General features: G+C 40.7%; 1 protein-coding gene across 1 annotated transcript in view; it reads left to right on the top strand.

Annotated features, from left to right (window-relative positions):
• EEPD1 (endonuclease/exonuclease/phosphatase family domain containing 1) overlaps nucleotides 1-19,969 on the top strand; it is an 84,816-nt gene that overhangs the window by 58,050 nt on the left and 6,797 nt on the right. Inside the window, exons 3-5 of the mRNA XM_034761200.1 lie at nucleotides 11,624-11,734; nucleotides 17,047-17,181; nucleotides 18,645-18,777. Of these exons, the coding sequence (XP_034617091.1) occupies nucleotides 11,624-11,734; nucleotides 17,047-17,181; nucleotides 18,645-18,777 (379 nt within the window). The remainder of the gene's footprint in view (nucleotides 1-11,623; nucleotides 11,735-17,046; nucleotides 17,182-18,644; nucleotides 18,778-19,969) is intronic.

Consider the following 19,969-nt stretch of genomic DNA (forward strand, 5'->3'; position numbering starts at 1 on the left):
AGATAGCAAGTGTGAAAAATCAGGACGGGGGTAGGGAGTAATAGGAGCCTATATAAGAAAAAGCCCCAAATATCGGAACTGTCCCTATAAAATCGGGACATCTGATCACCCTACCCACAGATGGGATGGTCCAAGAGGCACTGTGCGTTTGGTTGCTCCCCACCGGGTGGTGCAGCTCCATGCCATACCTTTTTCTGACGTTTGTGCTAAGTGCATGACCAACCATATTGTGACTGTAGTCTGGATTTGAGCTAAGCATGCCACAGGTAAAATAAACCCACAAAATTCCAGGTCAAGGAAGAACAAGAAACAGTGGACACACACTTGCTGCTGACCATATAGTTTTTCTTCAGAGGTGGTAGAAATAGTATATGGAGCCCTTATTCGCTCCTTTTTGGCTGGCCTTATTGGACAAGATAGTGGGAAAAGAGGTGAAGGCCAACAGCTCTAAGCTTAGTTTTAGATAGCTGTGTTTTTTTTTTAATTTACATAGCAGCAGGAGCAGCATAATATCAAGCTAAATCAGCTTTTAGCTGTCTAAATGGATTAGTAATGCATTCACTCTGTATGGGGAGCCAGTGACCATTAGGACTGTTCAAACAGCATTTTGTGCGATTAAAGTACAGAAGGTCAGTTCTTAAATGTAATCAGTAGGGGGGAGGGCAACAGAGGGAGAAGACAGAAAACCCTGCCCTTTCTTTTCCTCCTCATAAAAATGTACTAGCAACTGTCTTCTGTTCCAGCAAAGAATCATTCTCACATCAGGACTCTGCCTGAGGATTAAAGATGTGAAAAATATATATAATCAGAAAGGAGGGGATAATAATACTGTATGAAATTTGTGAGGAAACTGGTTTTCTTGATCTATAGTGAAGTCTTTTGAAGCTAGTAGATTAGAATATATTCTCCTGATAATAAGAACCCCAAAAGAATGATGAAATATGATGAAATCTGTTTCCATGACATTATGAAGTATAACGCAATGTATTGTAAAATGAGAAATCAATGGAGGAATGCAGAAAAGGGTAAACATTAGTGATGTGGGAGAAAATTGTTGATTTGCATATTTTTCCTTTTTAGAGCAACTTTCCTGAAATTGCTAAAATCAGATCAAAATGGTTTTCCACTTCCCTCTACGCTTTTTGCTTCTGTCTTTATTACTGTCACATTTTATGTGGCAGTATAATTTTATCCCAGTCCTGGAAACATGTCAGTACAATTTTTAAAAATCCTTCTTCAGATAAGTTTCTTTTTACAGTTCCTTTTTCCTTTCGGCTTGCTCAGCGCAGTGCTCAGGGCAATGGGAAGGTAAATAGATTCAGGGGAGATCAGATCATGGCAAATCGATATAGCTTTATCGTTTTTCCCTCACCATTGAACAGGAAACTAGTTCTTCTCTTTTTTATCTTGTACTTCAGAGGAAATTTCTCCATTTGGCTTGCAAATTAGGGGCCAGATTCTGATAATCTGACTGACATTGAGTAGTCCTATTGATTCCTCAATGATTAAAGTACTACTGGAGGTGAGTAAGGGTATCAGAATCTAGCATTAAGGTCTTGATCCTACTCCATTGAAGTAAATGGGAGTTTTGCAATTCATTTCAGTGGCAGCAGGAACAAGCTATAAGTGCACAAGCTTGAGAGGTTGAGTGTCTTCCACTCCCATTGACTTCAGTTGCTCATCACATTGTAGGAACAAGCCTCAAAGGAATATCCCTGAACATTAAGTTCCCTTTAACATCTATTGCATACCACATGGTTTCATTGAGCAGTTTCAGAATAATAGTGGGAAATGGAGTGTACATATACCTTTGCTAAACATACAGTAGTTTGCTTTATAGTAGGTTTGAATTTCTTCTTTATATTTGAAGCTATGTCCAGGTTGGCACATTTGTAATAAGTTTTCTGAATATTCTGATGTGGTTTTATTGCTCTAACAATATCGCTAATAGGATCCCCCAAGCATTCATGTATTCTCTGGAAGAATGTGTACAAAGAAATACAAAGAGAGATATTGTACTATAGTTTCTCTGAAGGCTAAAACTATAGCAGATTAAAATTTTCCTCCCTTTCCAGAAACGACAAACTATTTAATTTTGAGGTCATCATGTTCTTGCTAAAGCCAAGTAAATGAGTGGACTGTTCTATAACTATGTGGAAAAGGTGACTGAGTTCAAGGATTCATTTCTTATAAGAACTCTTTGATGAAAAGATCTCATTGTGATCATGAGGACTTTCCCTTTTTTCTGCTGTAGCTAGATATTTAAGTAATCTTATTTATGATTATGCTGATTCTTTTATGCATAAATCAGATCAAAACATTGATTTATTTGAAAGTACTTCAAAAATGACTTGCAATATTTAGTAACTAACCTTCAAAGCCTCTATGAGCCAACAAAATTGTCTGCATTTATTGGACACATATGAAATTATGAACAGTGAAGCCATTTTTATCATGAGTTTTATTAGGTGTTTTTTTCTTATAGTTCCAGCTTCTGGAGTCATGTGATTACATGGGTATCTTAACTTTCATTTAAAAAAAAAAAGGGAAAGTAAGCTTCTAGCCCTCATGGTTGTAGAAGAAAGCTTGAAAAAAGTGAGCCCTAAAGGCCCCCAAAGCAGAAGGCAGCACATAAAACAACACATTTTGCATATTCATGACTTGGGGGGTGAAGAAGGGCGTGATTCATGTTTTTTGAATGCTTGGGGTTGGCAATAGTATAAATAAGAGCATATAAATATGTATGACAACCATGCCTTTCCTTTTCTCCCACACCTCCTATTAAAACTCCAGAATTCTCTGTGATTTTCTGCTGGGGAGAGGAAGCTTTTACTGCAGCTCCCCAACAACCATGGTAGATGGATGGCTTCACTCTGGCAGCAATCTTACATTGTTGTCCTTTTGCAGCTGATTACTGCCCAACCCTTGAATTCTAAAGGAATTTGTTCAGACCTCTTTCCTCATCATGCAGCAGGCTCTGCTCCTCTGGGCCTCATCCTGCGTAATTTAAATTAATGGGAGCTTCACCACGGACCTCAGTGGGTACAGCATCAAGCTAATTTAGAGCAAAATTCTCATATTCTCCCTGTGCATGTATATATGTGGCTCTCCCATCAGGGAGCAGAACAGCAGTGTAGGTCTCCAGCATGCACTCAGGAGAGGAGAATTTGCACCAAATCACAAACTGGTTGAGAAATACTATCCAGTCCATTTTGACAGCAGATAGTTGATAGTTCTGTAGTTCCTTTGGCACTGGCACATAATGCTTAATGCATTGTGTTTTCTCTTCATTGCTGCATATCACTGTCCTGCCCCAAAGACGATACACTTCTCTGTCTTTTTTTTTTTTTTTTTTTAAGATCTATAAGAAGATTTTCTTTACATAAATAATAATTTTGTTTAGAATGAAGTTAGGAAAACACAAATGAAAGGTCTGAACAGTTATCCCAAGACTTCTGTGTTTAAAGGACAGGAACAGGACTATTTTTGTAGACTGTAATCTTTTTTTAATCAAATCTTCAAAGATAAAATGTGTAATTTCCTGTCAGATATTACAAAGGAGGCTTCTGTGAAGTAATTGTGGTGAGTTTTTGCTCTGTATTCCCATACCAATTAAAACTCACTATTCGGTTTTCCAAAACATCAGCTGAAGGAAGAAAAGCAAATAATTTGGGATTTTAAAAAACCCAGATCTTTACATAAGCTGATCAGGGACAAGTACTTTCAGTTCATAAGTGGAAATAGGCTACTGTACAGTAAATAAGGATTGTACAGTAAAATAACAAAGGTGTATTATATGTTGCTTCAGCAGTGAACACAGTGATTTTAGAAATCATGCAAGCACCATAAATGAGTATCGTCGCAGCTGCAAGAGTGCTTCACATTCTAATCTGTTCATTTTAACCAGTGCTCAGCACCTAGAAAATCTCTGGAACAACACTGCGATCCACAGAGCTTAAGTTAGTTCCTTAGACTCCAAATACAATGAAAAGGGAAAGAGAGAGATGCCTAAGAACGTGATCCACAAAAGCCGGCACACTCTGTGGGGAGCTGCCTAAGCTAGCCAGTGGGAGATGCCAACGAGAGGGTTGTGTCTTAAGCCCCACCCTTCTCACAGAGATAATCACCTGTCTCTGTTAGCAATCCGCAGATGGGAACCCCACACCTGCAGTCTGGTGGCTGAGGTGCACAAGTTATTTTTTGTGAGAATGAGTTAGGCAGATGCCTAACACCACACCAAATGGCCACAGGTGATAACCTTATAACATTTAACCTAGAGGTTAGAGCACTCACTTGGGATGGGAGAGAGCCATGTTCAATTTTTCCCTCCTCTGGCAGGGAGAAAGGATTTGAACAGAGGGTTTCTCATCTCTCAGGAGAGCGCTTAAGCCACCAAGCTATGGAATGTTCTGCTGGGGGCTCGCTCAATCTCTGCTCTTGAAGCTGTTCCACTCTGGGTAGATGATGAGTCATTGGGCCAGAGCGAAAGAGAGTAAGACTGACACTGCAATCAGTGGTGAAGGCACCCACCTGGAAGATGGGAGTCCCAGGGTCCAGTCCCCCAACTCCAGTGATTCTTTCATTATTTATCCACAGTGGAGCAGCTTCAGCAGGGAGAGACTGAGGGAGCCCCATGTAAGAACATCTCATAGTTCAGTGGTTGGGGCACTCTCCTGAGAGGTAGGAGACCCCTATTCAAATCCTTGCTCCCCACTAGGCAGAGCGGGGAATTGAACCTGGGTCTCCCACATCCCAGGTGAGCTCTCTAGCCACTGGATTAAAAATTTTAAGGTGGATGCCATCACCCCCTCCTCCTCCTGCCAGATTTTGAATGAGACCCAATCTGGTAGGCTGCCTCTGAGCTCACCTACTTGCACCTGTGGGCAAGAAAGGCAGCCAAACACCTATTTTTCCGCTGGTTCATGGATCACCTTGGGGCTTAAGCAGGAGATATGCTTCTGGACACCTAGAGGGAGGTAGCAGTACACATGCCCAGAAACTTAGGCACCTGGAGAACTGTTACTGTAAAAACCTACGTCCCAAGTGAGTTTAGGGACCTACAGGGTTAGGCAACATCCAAGTGGGAATTGTGTGACTCAGAGTGCGTCTAGGTCTGGGGAAGAGGCGCTTATGTACCTTTGTGGAGCTGCGCCTCAGGACCTGATTTTAGGCCCTGGCTTCCACTTCTCCCCAAACACGTGCATGCTCACTTGAACAATTCAAATAGCTGTGTACATGCTAATGTTACAATTTGCATCCAGGACAAGTGGGTTTTGCAGTTGCAAATCCTTAACGCTTCTGTGGTCACAGTTGTTAAAGTGCACTCGCAGGTATTCATAGATGCAAAGTGAGGATGGGTGCGTGGAGTGGGTGAAATCTGGAAATTCAGAAAATCTGGAAAGACAAGACTGGTTAAAGGCCCAGCTGAACGTCTAGCGCTGAACTGCTCTGTCTCAGTTCCACAGTCTGTAAAAGGGTTCTTTGGTGCATGAATTAGTCAACGTTTATGAAGTACTTTGAAGATGAAAAGAGCCATTTAAGGACTAAGTATTATTAGTTATTTAGTACTAGTATTAGGAGAAAGAAATAAAGAAGCCACCATAGGAAGCCTATTCAAAGCTACAGACCCAATTCAAACTGAAGAGCAGAGAATAGGAGGGTCCAACTGACATGGCAAAGCAGGTAGAAAGGCAAAATGAGGCAGAGTCAAAGTTCACATAAGGGTTTGGTTTGGTTTAGTTTTGGTGGTGATCTCGCTTTCATCATATTTGTTCTTTAAACTTTCTTTCATTCTGGCATTTTTCTCTGAACTTGTATAACCCTCAGCTCCTATAACCCACCAGGCTGTTGGTATCTCACTTTAATCTCATTATACAACTAAATCAAGAGTGAAAGGTAAAAAGCTTTTTTCCAAAACATACCCATTCATGTGTCTGTGATTGGAAACTGATTTCATGCGGTTTTCTGCTCTCTTTTGTAAATAGCTAATAATTAGTTGTTCGTCAGGCCCAAAGAATGTCTCCAAGTTTTATCATCCTTTATGCAATATCAATATTTAAATGAGTGAAAAACCATTAAATGACCATTAATAAAGTCTCCCTGAAAAGGACTAATTGAGTAGCCATCTATAAAACACGTTTGTATGGTTCCCATCAATGCAGTATGTGAGTACCTCCCAAACACTAATGTATTTATCCACCCAAACACGGTGGTATTAATCCCATTGTAGAAGAGGGGAAATTGATATGGATAGGGAGAAAGTAACTTGCCCAGGTTCCACTATGTCAGAGAGAAATTTAATCTAGATGTGTTGAGTCCCCATTAGTGCTTTAGCCATGAGGCCCATTCTTTTCATCCAGCAGGTGTATGGTTTGGTTGTAGAATAAGCAAGATGACATTAAAAGGTGTGATGCTCCTGTGCCCGCATCTTGTACAGTGTCTTGTGCCTAGGCAAAATGGATGTAAAATGCTATCAGTCTGCATAAGGGAATGGTCAATTCTGATTTTACATCCATTCTATACTTACTTTGCACTAGTGCAAATGGCTGCACAAGGTACAGGACAATGGAGAATCACTGAGGCCCATGTTTGACCATTTATCTAGCCGACCAATTGGACAGAAAAGCAATAGAAAACCCTACCTCTTTTCTCCTCATCGCAAAAGTTTTCTAGCAGCCTCATGTTCTATTCCCCTGGAGAATCAATGACAAATCAGGACACTCATAACTGAAAGTGTGAAAAAATATATTCAAGAAAGGGAGAACTTTAAATCACCTTCTCTCCTCCCAGTTGTCTAGGTCATATGCTCAGTTGTGGAACACTAGCCCTAGCTGTATCCTTCACATCATTCTTTTTTTCTTGGACTCCAAGGTAGCTCAGATGAGAACTACAGGTGTCTTGCTCTGAGTAGGTATTCTTGTTGGGAGCAGATTTAAACTCCACTCCTGAATGAGAACAGTTGAGAAGCCAGTAGGACTTGAACACAAAGTTTAAGCTGGAGCCACTATCAAGTTAAATTTGATAGTGGCTCCAGGGGCAACAGGAAATGTAGCAACAGAAGGAGAGGCAGGGAAGGGGAAACGGAGGAAGAAACCCAGGGAAGGATAAATTAGAGACTGGATTAGGAGAGAGTTATCTGTGGGTGACCTTATGAAACTATGTTCATCCTTCCTTTTTGTTGTATCTTCTAAATCGTTAAGCCTATCTGAAATAAAAATCTCGTGTTTCAGAGTGGAAGCTGATTGCCAGAAGCATCAGGAAGAGAATTATTTTCTGTAGACAGAATCGCACAATTAACAAAGCATATTTTAGGTCTCTCTTGTTTACCTTCCTCTGAAGCACACAGCACAGTACTGGCTGCTGCAGGAGGCAGGATATCGAATTTGATGGTTTGTTCGTGCATAGCACATCTTATGTCCTTGCCTAACATGGTAAAACATTTCATTGATTGGTCAAGCTCTCCTTTTCAGATACCACAACCAAAACAAGCCTTCATAGCCCTCGGACTTCATGGACTTTAATGTCTCTCCCCACATCTCTCAACCCCCCTCTGCTAATGTTGTTGTTCTTAAAATATCTGAAATCACTGGCAATTGATGATATAGGTTTAATATGTATTTCCTGTGCCCCCCCTTCTAAATGTATTGATTTGATACCATTTAACAATTATCTCTATACTTAAGAGAACACATCTCTAGGGATTGGCCACCTATTTGCCCCTCACTGCCCTGCTTTCCTCCTCCCCCCCCCCAAAAAAAAACTATTAAAATTATTATCCATCAAGCAACTTTTAAAAAAATCTATAGAAAAATGCATATGCAAAGGCATTTTTAAAAAAGAATATTTATTCCCTACCATTCTCTCTCTCTCTCTCTTTTTTTTTTTTTTTTAAGTGAAAGCAAGGTCAGCATTGCTTTAGTAAAGTATGTTGCTGTTTACATTTACTGTAGTGCCTTTTGGTTCAAAAGCCTCTATGGGAATTTAACAAACTGGACAGCAAATTGCTTTGAGCACCTTTTTAAAGTTCACACTGATTACGACATGGAAGTGTGTTGTGCTGTGTTAATAGGCTTGCAGTAGAAGTCTCTTGAGATATTTTTTTTTTCCTTTTCAGCCTGTGTTATGCTTTTGTGTCTGAAATTTAAGGATCCTTCCAAAGTGGAAGCACGTGCTAACAACAAATAACATATCCGCACATTACTTTATAAAAACCCCAAGCTTTGTTTTCTTGGGTCATTTGCGGTTCCCATATGGCTTGGTTTATCTTGGGTAGCACACTCTTTTCTGAGACAGAAGGTCTTTCTTTGCCTCAAACAAGCGCTGGGCTCAGCCTCATTCCCAGTGCTGATACTGCAGAGCAATTTTAGGCAGGTTGTATGGCATTAGAGATTTATCTTTGGAGAAGATAAACCGAAGTCCCTCTCTGTCTGTTTCTGGTAAGAATGGAACTTAACCCTGGCATCCTGTGAGACAGGTTCTGAGGTCTGTTTATGAGTCACCAAAGCTTGCATAACGGTGCTGTATTAATAAACACAATTACCACGTTGTCATTGTTAGCTCTTTATAGGGATCGGTTATTCTTGTTGGTCAACGGGAACAAAAATTGATGATTTGCATCCGCAGTAATGACAGGTTAGGTTAAATATTAGGAAAACTTGCAAAGGAGCAAACTGCCAAGGATAGTTGTACAATCGCTATTATTGGGTACATTCAAGGTTATGCTCAATATGCATCCATGGGTTCAGAAAATAAAACACATCCTAGTATAGTGTGGTGGATGGCGTATACCATTGCTAAACCCCTTGACTTTCCTTCCAAACTTAATAAACCTGGTTTACTACAAGCTTTGGGAAATCTGGATTCTGAAAGGTGCTAAAGAAAGAAAACAAATTCTGTTCTATTGCTCTCGTTATAAGGAATTTATTTTTATGAGGGTTTTGCAAAGCCCAAGGCATCCTTTTGATCAAGAGTTTTGTATTAATGTTTCTTACCCATCTAAAGGACTCTAAAAATGGATTTATCACAGATCTAATTTAAATTAGAGAATGAATAAGGGATGTGGGTTTTTTTCATGTAGACCAAGCACTTATCTGTATATTTGTATTGTAAAAAGTGAAGCCTAATGTACTTTGATATTGGATTTTGTGGGCAGGACAGCATGAATTGAGAAATGCCCTTCTCACTTGAGCACAAAGATGACCTAAAGCAAGCAAGCTGAGAGAATTTCAAAGTTTGTGTGCCTTCTCCACTGGAAAAGGGGCACAAGTCAAGATCAGCTGATTCAGAGCAAGTTGTCTTATCCCTCTGATTACATCCCAAATGTATTGGTCCTTTTGAGGAAGAACTGTGTGATCTTTTGCTCCATCCACTTTGTTTGAGCACAATTAAATCGTAGCCTTGTCAGATCAATTTGCTGGAACCAAAATCTTTGAGTGGAATACAGTTGCTCTTTTCTATAATGGATATTTTATTTTTTTATTTCATACTGTCAGATTCTGACCTGCTGTTCCAGACCCTTGCAGCATAAAGATAGGTGAATTCCTTGTTTAGATTTATAATAGAATTCTTATCTCCAACAGTGTTTTTGTTTTATAATTTAAATTACACCTCTACCCCGATATAACGCTGTCCTCGGGAGCCAAAAAATCTTACTGCGTTCTATCGAACTTGCTTTGAGCTGCCGTAGTGCACAGCTCCCCTCCTCCCCTCCCCCCCCGCTCCCGGAGCACTGCTTTACCGCGTTATATCCGAATTTATGTTATATCAAGTCGTGTTATATCAGGGTAAAGGTGTATTAAAATATTTAAAAACTCATTTAGACAAATTCATCCTTCGTGCAAACCCAATGGAGTTACACCATGAATGCTTATTTATTATTGTATTTAATTGTGTTTATTATGGTAGTTCTTAGGGACCAATCAAAAATGGGGCCCTATTTTGTTAGGCACTGCATATACTTTATTGTTTCATTGATTAGCACAAGCGTGTAGTGTAGTGTGTAGCACAAGTGTGATTAGGGTAGTGCTGCTTCATGTTATAATAAAGTAACGCTAATAACATAATACATTTATACAGCACCTTTTCATGAAAAGCCCTAGAGCTCTTTACATTTCAGCACAATTACAAAGACATAATCAAACACTTCAACTCTTGATTTAGAAACTAAAACTGACTCAGCCTTCTGCATATAAAAAGGTTGTTGGATTGCATAGTCCTGGGGCATAGACACTAAAAGCTTGAGTGTCAAATGTGCCTAAATTATATACAAGGCAATCCATCAAATCTGAGGTTCTTACCTTACTTAAAAAAAAAAGAAAAGAAAAATAAATAGGTGTGAGAACATCAGAAAATAGTAAGTTGGGAAGATATTCAGCCTCAGTGGTGTTATTCCAAACCATAGCCCCAACCCAGAATTCCATGCAAGTGACCTGTACTCCCCCACAGAAGTCCATTGAAGCTGGTAAAACTCTGCATGGTCAGCGTTGTCTGTCTGTATTGCTCAGTTTGCAGGATTGGAGCTCTTTGTTGCTTTTAACTTAGCTCTTTGTTTTGGTGTGACATTCAGGATGCAAGATTTCACCCAAAGAGAACTCTTTTCTCAAGGAAAACATTGGTGTTTTTGCAGAACAATACACCAGAAGAGTGCAGAGAGGCTGGAACAGGACATGGATCTGGCCCTGTGATTATGGCCTAGATAGAGTTATAATCAGGCACAAAAGGAATTCTTTTCAAATATAACAAGCTTGGCTATTACTTTTTACTAAGAATGATGACTAGAGACTTTCAAATATTCCAACTCCTTGTAAAGAACAGGAGTACTTGTGGCACCTTAGAGACTAACAAATTTATTAGAGCATAAGCTTTTGTGGGCTACAGCCCACTTCTTCGGATGCATAGAATGGAAGACAACTCCCACCTGTTCATTCTCTCTGTATGTGTGTATATATATCTCCTCAATATATGTTCCACTCTATATGCATCCGAAGAAGTGGGCTGTAGCCCACGAAAGCTTATGCTCTAATAAATTTGTTAGTCTCTAAGGTGCCACAAGTACTCCTATTCTTTTTGCGGATACAGACTAACACGGCTGGTACTCTGAAATCTAACTCCTTATAGTTACACTAAAAGGACCGGTGCTTTGAATAAGTTAACTTGAGGGTCAAATGTTTTAAATAAGAAGCTATAATTATAGCATCTGCAAAGTTCTGAAAATGTCAAAGTGAGTGCAAGTTAGTGCAGAATTTGGCTTGGTGTTCCTTTTATGCAAACTGTTGCAGAGGTTAACATTTCAGAGTTTCTATGTGCTAGTGACGTGCACTTGTTCTCTCTATGTTAACAAGCCTTCCTTTCCAGGGCTTGTTCAAGCTGTTGCTGTATCAAAACCCAGGGGCCAAATCCAGAGCTGGTATAAATTGACATCACTCCATTTAAGTCAAGGGAGATGTGTCGTTTTACACCAGCTGAGGACTGGCCTCACATCCGTAGGTGGCGTGTGTTTAATATTTCAATAGAGATTATTATTTGTCATTTCCACTATGTCTATTATTAATACTGCTTTACAAGGCTGCTTTACGCTTGTTTGAGGAAAAAAACTCTCTACAAAGCTTTTTCTTTTCCTTTGCAGTTTTGTATGGAATTGAACCAGCCGACTCTGCCAAACATCCGCAAATGGAAGGGCCCTAGAGGATGCTGGAAGGGTGTTGTTTCCGAGAAACCTTCAGGCGAGCTACATAAGGTACATTAATCCCTAAAGCTTGACCTTTTACTTCATTTTATTTTGCTCAAGCCAAGGACATATTTTTAATTTGGGCCAGAGCATTCTGCAATTTTTTTGCGGAGGAGATGGGGGGGCAAGGTTTGCAATTCTCTTCTATTTTCAGCTGACTCTTTTTGTGGTATTTGACTTTACTTTTGTTGTTGATTTTTTTTTCAAAGAGTGATTTTTTTCTTTCTGTGTAGCCAGGAATCAAGGAAAAAATATATATTTAAAAAAGAAGAGTGTGTGGCTAAGACCACACAATAGGATAAGAAGTACTTCCTTGAATTCTGCCTGCTGAAATACTGAAGTACTTCCCAAGTACTATTCTGCTAGTTAGCTAACCTTGTTCCACGATAAAATGTTGGCTGGAAGTTAGCAATGTTTCCAGTTTTCTTAGTTTGCAAATTAAGACTTCACAGGGAATCTGTGCAGTGCTCTTTTGTCATCTGGAAAAGTAGCTTACGTTCTATGTTCCATAAACTGTACCTTGCATATATTTAAAGTACACTGTGGGCACTGTTAAAAAATAAACACAGTACTGCGGTGTTACTTTTACTGCAGCACTTCCTATATTTAGAGTGTATATTGCAGCAAAGTATTTATCCTGTAATGTAATAACAATTATTTATTGGCACCTACCTCTGTTAACAATATACAAAATGTATTTACCCTGAGCTAGATTCTGCCAGCTCTTTGAGTAGCTGTCTCATTTATTCCAGCGAGACTACCTGAGGAGTAAAGTACTCTTCAGCATGCCAGGTCTGTTGTTATTAAATATGGTAATTTGCATGACACTTATAATTGTATAGTTCTGCACCCATCATGTCATGAAGATGAGACATGTCCCCATGGAAGGAAATGAATTGTTTGTGGTTGTACAAGGGGATTATTTTCAGTCTATTCTGGGTATTGTTTTTATGAAACAGATGGCAACGGTTGTGTCCCATTAAAAACCTCATCACAGTACTGTAAAAAGAACCCACAGCTTAATTTTTCTCCTCCACATATGAATCATGTTACTATTCAAGTTTGTTCATGGCTTGTTGTGACAGTTGTTGGGTGCTGTCATGGTTTTGAAGTGGAAGCTAAAGGGAAAAAGAAGCATTTCCTTTACAAATTAGACACAGCTACTGGGACTAATCGAAAAGCCACATAAGCATCATAAAAAATGTATTCTAGCAATCACTGGAAACACATTGATGATTTGAATGTTTTTTAATAGGGCTGTCAAGCGATTACAAAATTAATCGTGATTCATCGTGCTGTTAAACAATAATAGGATACCATTTATTTAAATATTTTTTGATGTTTTCTACAGTTTCAAATATATTGACTATAACACAGAATACAAAGTGTACAGTGCTCACTTTATATTTATTTTTATTACAAATGCTTGCACTGTAAAAAAACCAAAGAAATTGTATTTTTCAAATCACCTCATACAAGTACTGTAGTGCAATCTCTACGATGAAAGTGCAACTTACAAATATAGATTTATTTATTTTTTTGTTACATAATTGCACTCAAGAACAAAACAATGTAAAACTTTAGCGCCTACAAGTCCACTCAATCCTACTTCTTGTTCAGCCAATTGCTCAGACAAGCAAGCTTGTTTACATTTGCAAGAGATAATGCTGCCGCTGCTTGTTTATAACGTCACCTGAAAGTGAGAACAGGCATTCGCATGGCACTGTTGTAGCCAATGTCGCAAGATATTTGTGCCAAATGCGGTAAAGATTCATATGTCCCTTCATGCTTCAATCACCATTCCAGAGGACGTGTCCATGCTGATGACGGGTTCTGTTCGATAACGATTCACATGTTCATTTTCATCATCTGAGTCAGATGTCACCAGCAGAAGGTTGATTTTCTTTTCTGGTGGTTTGGGGTCTGTAGTTTCTGCTTCATAGTGTTGCTCTTCCAAGACTTCTGAAAGCATGCTCCACACCTCATACCACTCAGATTTTGGAAGGCACTTCAGATTCTTAAACCTTGGGTCGAGTGCTGTAGTTATCTTTAGAAATCTCACATTGGTACCTTCTTTGCGTCAAATCTGCAGTGAAAATGTTCTGAAAATGAACAACATGTCTGGGTCATCATCCCAGACTGCCATAACGTGAAATGTATGGCAGAATGCGGCTAAAACAGAGCAAGAGACATACAATTCTCCCCCAAGGAGTTCAGTCACAAATTTAATTAATGCATTATTTTTTTAATGAGCATCATCAGTATGGAAGCATGTCCTCTGGAATGGTGGCCGAAGCATAAAGGAGCATATGACTGTTTAGCATATCTGGCATGTAAATACCTTGCAATGCTGGCTATAGAAGTGCCATGTGAGTGCCTGTTACCACTTTCAGTTGACATAAATAAGAGGCGGGCAGCATTGTCTCCTGTAAATGTAAATAAACTTGTTTGTCTTAGCGATTGGCTGAACATGAAGTAGGACTGAGTGGACTTGTAGGCTCCAAAGTTTTACATTGTTTTGTTTTTGAGTGCAATTATGTAACCAAAAAAAATCAGTATATTTGAAAATGTAGAACATCCTAAAATATTGAATAAATTTCAATTGGTAGTCCATTGTTTAACAGTGCAATTAAAACTGCCATTAATCGTGATTAACTCAAAAAAATTAATCGTGTGAGTTAACTGCAATTAATTGACAGCCTTACGGTTTAAGTTTTAATGTGAATACGTGACAGTACGTATTTGGGTGCACAATGAGCTAATTCATTTCAAGGCATTTTTATTCCTTGGTTGGAAAATGCCATTTCTACTCTCTGTTGCCAGATTCACCACAGCATTTGATGGGTGGGAAATAGAAAACCAAAGAGTTATGCAAGTATTCATTTGCTTGTTTTAAGAACACATGTAGCTGCACCTGAGAGAAAACATGGTCTTGTTAATACACTATGCTACAACTCAGGACAACTGGGTTCATTTCCCAGTTCTGTGAGATTTCCTTTGTGACCTTGGTCAGGTGAAGGCGACTTACTTTCTATGCCTCAGCTCCCTTTCTGTAAAATGGGGATTGGGGATGGGAAAGGAATAATTACTCTTTTTCCCCAGCCTCTGACTGTTTGTGCATCTAGCACAATAGAATCCTGAACTCCAGACACTGCTATAATAATTATAATTAATAATGCGTAGGATCATAGAATTGGAAGGGACCTCAGGAAGTCATCTAGTCCAACCCCTTGCTCAAAGCAGGACCAATCTCCAGACAGATTTTTACCCCAGTTCCCAAATGGCCCACCAAAGGCTTGGACTCACAACCCCGGGTTTAGCAGACCAATGCTCAAACCACTGAGCTATCCCTCCTTGCAGTTGGTGATTGAGTCAAGGAGGTCTCTGACTTTTACTGGTGTTGTGAACCATTAAAATCTAGCTCAGAATGGATTAGTTACGTCAACTTAAAATTTCTAAGAATTATGTTCTAGAGCCTCCATCCTGCTAAGGGACCTACAAGCAGGGTCCTTGCTCCTGCACAGAGTCCCATTGGCTTTGATGGGACTCCCATCCCTACGATGGGATGCTGATCACCTTTGTGGCATTGGGATCTATTGTAGCATCTTAAAAATTAGACCAATCGAATACAAAATATAGAGTTCCCCCCGTTACCCTTCAAAAAATTACATATTCACTGTCTTTCTGTATTCCTGGGCCAAATTCAGAAGTCTTTTCCCTGCTTTTACTTCTGCCAAACTCCCACTGAAGTCAATGGGAGTTTTAACTGAGTGAGGACTGATTGATTAATAACCATTAAGAACCCTGTTTCACAGGTGCAGAGAAGTTAAATGACCTGCACAAATCACAGAAGAAGTCTATGGCCAAACTAGGAATAAAAATTGTATCTGCTGACTTCTGCTGATGTGCTTTATCAAGATGCAAATCTGACTATGCTACTGAGCCACTAGCTATGCCAAGACATACATCCTATCTCTTAGCTTATTTAGTGGCTCAGGAGCATATAAAGATTTGAGCATTCTGCACACACACAATACAATAACATAGTCTAGCCATGTTGTGTGGTATCTTTAGCACAAACTGCATCCCAAGACATTTTACAGTGTTTAATAATACAAAACAGTGGATAGTGGATGGGGAGACCCATGGTTCCACACAATCCTTTCATTTGACAGAGGCACCTTCCATTGCGTTTGGTTTCTCAGCCCCTCCAAATATTGATTTCTGCCTGGGAGTGTAATGAAGTAGTCTGGAGCCAGGGAATGGAGAGAACATGGGAGAGCTGTTTTTTCCCTCCTCATCTTACTTATTGTTATGGAACAGTAGTCTTGTGCCAGATGAAATAGTTGTGGTACTATTTTAAAGCTTGAAGCAGTCTTTAACTGAGCTAGCAAAGAATTTTAGTTAATCCTAATGTCTTCTTACAAAGCCTGTGGAAATATAGCACAGTGGATGCTGCTTTTTTATTGCAGCCGGGAATGGAAAGTCATTTCTACGACTGGCTTTAGCTAGGATTCATTTGGAAGGAGGTGATTAAAAAAGGTCAGGTAGAGCCAGAGGGGTGTGTGCGTGTGAGAGAGACAGACAGACAGTAGTGACCCAGCAAGAGCTCCAGGAGATACTATATCTAAATCAGAGTCATCTCCTAGAATACCCAGGGAACCGATCTCAGAGTTGCCCTTACTATATCCACTGCTACCAACCCATACCGCATGCAGCCATATTACCAGTGGAATAGTTGAGGAGGTTTATTACATTCAGAGACTGTTGACTAAATGTAGCAGTGCTGTAAGTTATATGGGCCTCAGTTGGCCAGAAGACAGGTACAAGTGGCTGTAAGTAGTGCAAAGCTGTGTAAATTCAGCCCTTGGTGTAAGCAATTTTCGTTGAGGTCAGTGGAAGTTGTGGCTGAAGTACCTTGCTGAATTTGGCCATGGAGCATTCTTTTTAGGGTGTTGTGGGCATAAATTCAAGTGAATGGGTAGAGGAGCTGTTTTACTCTCACATTCTACTGTTTGTAGCTTTGCTCTTCCTCCTCCTCCTCGCCTGGCTTGTGTGGTAAGTTAAACTCATTCTGCACCTCCACTGGATGCTAAATCAGCCCAAGTTGCCCCGCATTGCCATGGGTCTTGTGTTTTCTGAACAGCTTACGCTGCCGTTGATGATATTATTGAACTTGGACCAGAGACACTGGTGGGAGTGACATGTTCCAGGCTGCATTGGGCTGAGTGTAGCCCTCTGTGCGAGTCGTGGAATGATGAAGGGAACTGTGTCACAATGTTTCAGCTTTTGTTACCAGCTTTTTCCCTTTTTAATTGTAGGGTGTCGAATATTCTGGCTTCCTCTGGGACACGACGGCTGGCATCGAACTGAAGGATGCCTCCTCCCAGGAAAGCGCACACACTAATGGCAATGGGAAACACGCCTACCCTCACCCTTACCTTGCACATTTCAAGGTAGTGGCATAGTGTTGAGTTTGCCTTTTTAATTATGCTTCTGTAAAAATGCTTTAGATAGGAAATGTTGCTCCTTTAGATTTTCTTTCTAGTGACTTAAAAGTTGCCTGGCCTTTAATGGAGGCCAATACATTGACCTGTTGTATCATAAGCAAAGCAGCTTACTCTGACTGTGATAAGGCATTAGCAGGCCTTATTCCTCTGTACTGAAGAGGTGAGAATGAAGGCCCTTCTGCTCCCATGGACAGAGGGTAACAACAATCAGCTGATCTCAGCAGCATAGACGATGGTGTGGAATAGGGCATGCTGACTCTATGCCATGCTCCACTTCTTTATCAACCCAGGGGGAGCCCCTCCACTCCCACTCCACAGGCTATGCATGGTAGGAAGGGAAGGTATGGGGCGGGCTCCAGATGTGGCAGTGTCCCCTTTAAACTCCATGGGAAATGTTGATATAAATCCATGCTAATCTTGTTCCACCTTCACAAAATGAACCCCTTTGAGCGTGGGGCAGGTCCAATAGAAATGACCACAGGATCAGTGCAATTATGCCATAAACTCTGGGAGGAGTATGGGAAGCAATGCGGAAGCACAGGGGCTCCAGTAGTCCTGAGATCTGCAGGCTGAGCTACCCCGATGCCTGCAGGGGGTGGGTCAGGCTCAAATCTTTCCCTTGGTGGAGAAATGTAAAGTCAGTTCCACCAGTGAGACCTCACAAAGTTTCTAAGCTCTTTCACTGGGACCGCCCCTTTAGAAGTGTCAACAAACTCTAGAAGTGTTGTCTGTCTGAAATGGGGTTCTGGTCTGTGTGCCTGTATGTGTGTGAACATAGGAGACCAAGTGTCAACATGATGCACCTGCCTTCACGTACAATAAACTGGGGTACAGAGGGATCATGGTTTGTGATTATGATGCATTTGATAATATTTGAAATGATTTCTAATATGTACAAAAAAGGTCAAAATTAGGGAAATTTAGGGATACTACTGCTTGCTTTTTACACACACCAGATGGTGATTTGAGTACCAGCTGCTAAGTACATGTGCGCTGGGCAGAGAGACCAATGAACAGTTTTCATCAAGGAGTTGTGTTCCCTGTTTGGTCTCTGTGACATTTTAGTACTGGTCACAATATGGGATAATTAATATGTGTAATAACTGAACAAAGTTGGCATTATGTGTATTTTCAGTAGTAACGTGTGTTGTGTTGATACACAAAGTAAAGAAGCTTATGAAAAGCCACTTGCATCCCCAGCTTGAAAGGATAGAACTATATTGCAACTAGAACTGCAGAATGTCTGCCCTATACTTTTAAAAGAAAAGAAAAAAATAAATCACACCCCCATCCAGGTGACCAGTCCCAAATGCTAAATACATGTGCTCTAAGTGTGAGTGACCGCATGAAAAGCTTATGCCTTTGTGAACCATCCTGATCCTTTCTCTATGTTGTTTGCTCCTTTTTAGGTGGGAATGAATGATCTAACACTGGTTAACCTTCATCTGGCCCTGTCACCCTCAGCAGGAGAGAATACAGAGAAGAATCATGATAGCCACAAATTAGCAGCCTTTGCACAGACTCTGCAAGAAACACTGAAAGGTTAGACATTATTTTTATCCAAGGAGATGCACACAGGTCAGCTTATCTAATATAACTACTATAATCTAAAACTAAGGTCCACAAACAGCCACATCAACTTTATATTCTCACCATCCAGTTTAAAAGTTCTAAGCTATTTCCATCCCATGAGTTTCTCAGTGTGTTTTTTCTCTGTTTTTTGTCTGACTTTTAAGGCATAAGCTCCTTGGTACAAGGACTACCTTATTGTGCTGGGCACATTGTTGATCCTTAACAATTAACAGTAATTAACGTGGGGCCTGATTCACTTGACACTAGTTTGCCATTGATTTATATGGAATTATTCCTGATTGTTAGTTCAGCAAAGCACTATTGATGTCAATGGAATACTCACATGCTTAAAGTTAAACACATGCTAAAGTGCTTTGCTGAAATGGGGCTTATGTGAGATCAGAATCAGGACTGGTGATTTTTCACGCAGAAATTGTTGTATACATTTACTTCAGAGTATTTTTATAACTACTTTGGAAAAAAACAGTGCATCTCTCAAATCATTTGATGCACATTTAAAAAGAAGAAGAAGAAGGCCAAATCCTAAATTGTTGTAAATTCAGAGTTCCGTATATACTCGTTCAGAAGCCGAATTTTTTTAGTAAAAAAGGGAAGCACCAGAGAAGGGGGTCGGCTTATGAACGGGTATAGAGAGGGAGAGTTGGGACACAGCTCCTCCCCCAACAGAGGGAACAAGGAGAGGCAGCACAGCAAGCAGAGACAGAAGGAAAGAGGTGGGGCCAGAGTCTCTCCGCTTCTGGCCACGCTGCTCTCCCCCCAGCCTCCGAAGCAACTGCAGCTCCGGGGCTGGCAGGCTGTAGCCGTGCTGCTCGGCCCCGCCCCCCAGAGCAGGCTGTGGCCGCGCCGCTCAGGCGCCGGAGCGTGCTGCGGCCCTGGCCCAGCCCGCTGGAACATACTGCAGCCGCACTGCCTGGTCTGGCCTGCCGGAGCAGGCTGCGGCCACGTTGCCCGGCCTGCCGGAGCAGCTCCAGCCAGGACAGAGATATCCTCCCCTGGCCCTCCCCAGATAAGGTGGGATGGGGAGAGTGTGGGGGTCCTGGGCTCGGGGTCATGTGGGGGGTGGTCACAGGGGTTACTCCCCTTACTCCTAGCTTCTCCCCCCCAAAAAATTTCCCCACCAGTTGCTGTCCCAGCCCATCAA

This window comes from Trachemys scripta, chromosome 2 (genome assembly GCF_013100865.1).
Source record: "Trachemys scripta elegans isolate TJP31775 chromosome 2, CAS_Tse_1.0, whole genome shotgun sequence".
NCBI classification, from domain to species: Eukaryota; Metazoa; Chordata; order Testudines; family Emydidae; genus Trachemys; species Trachemys scripta.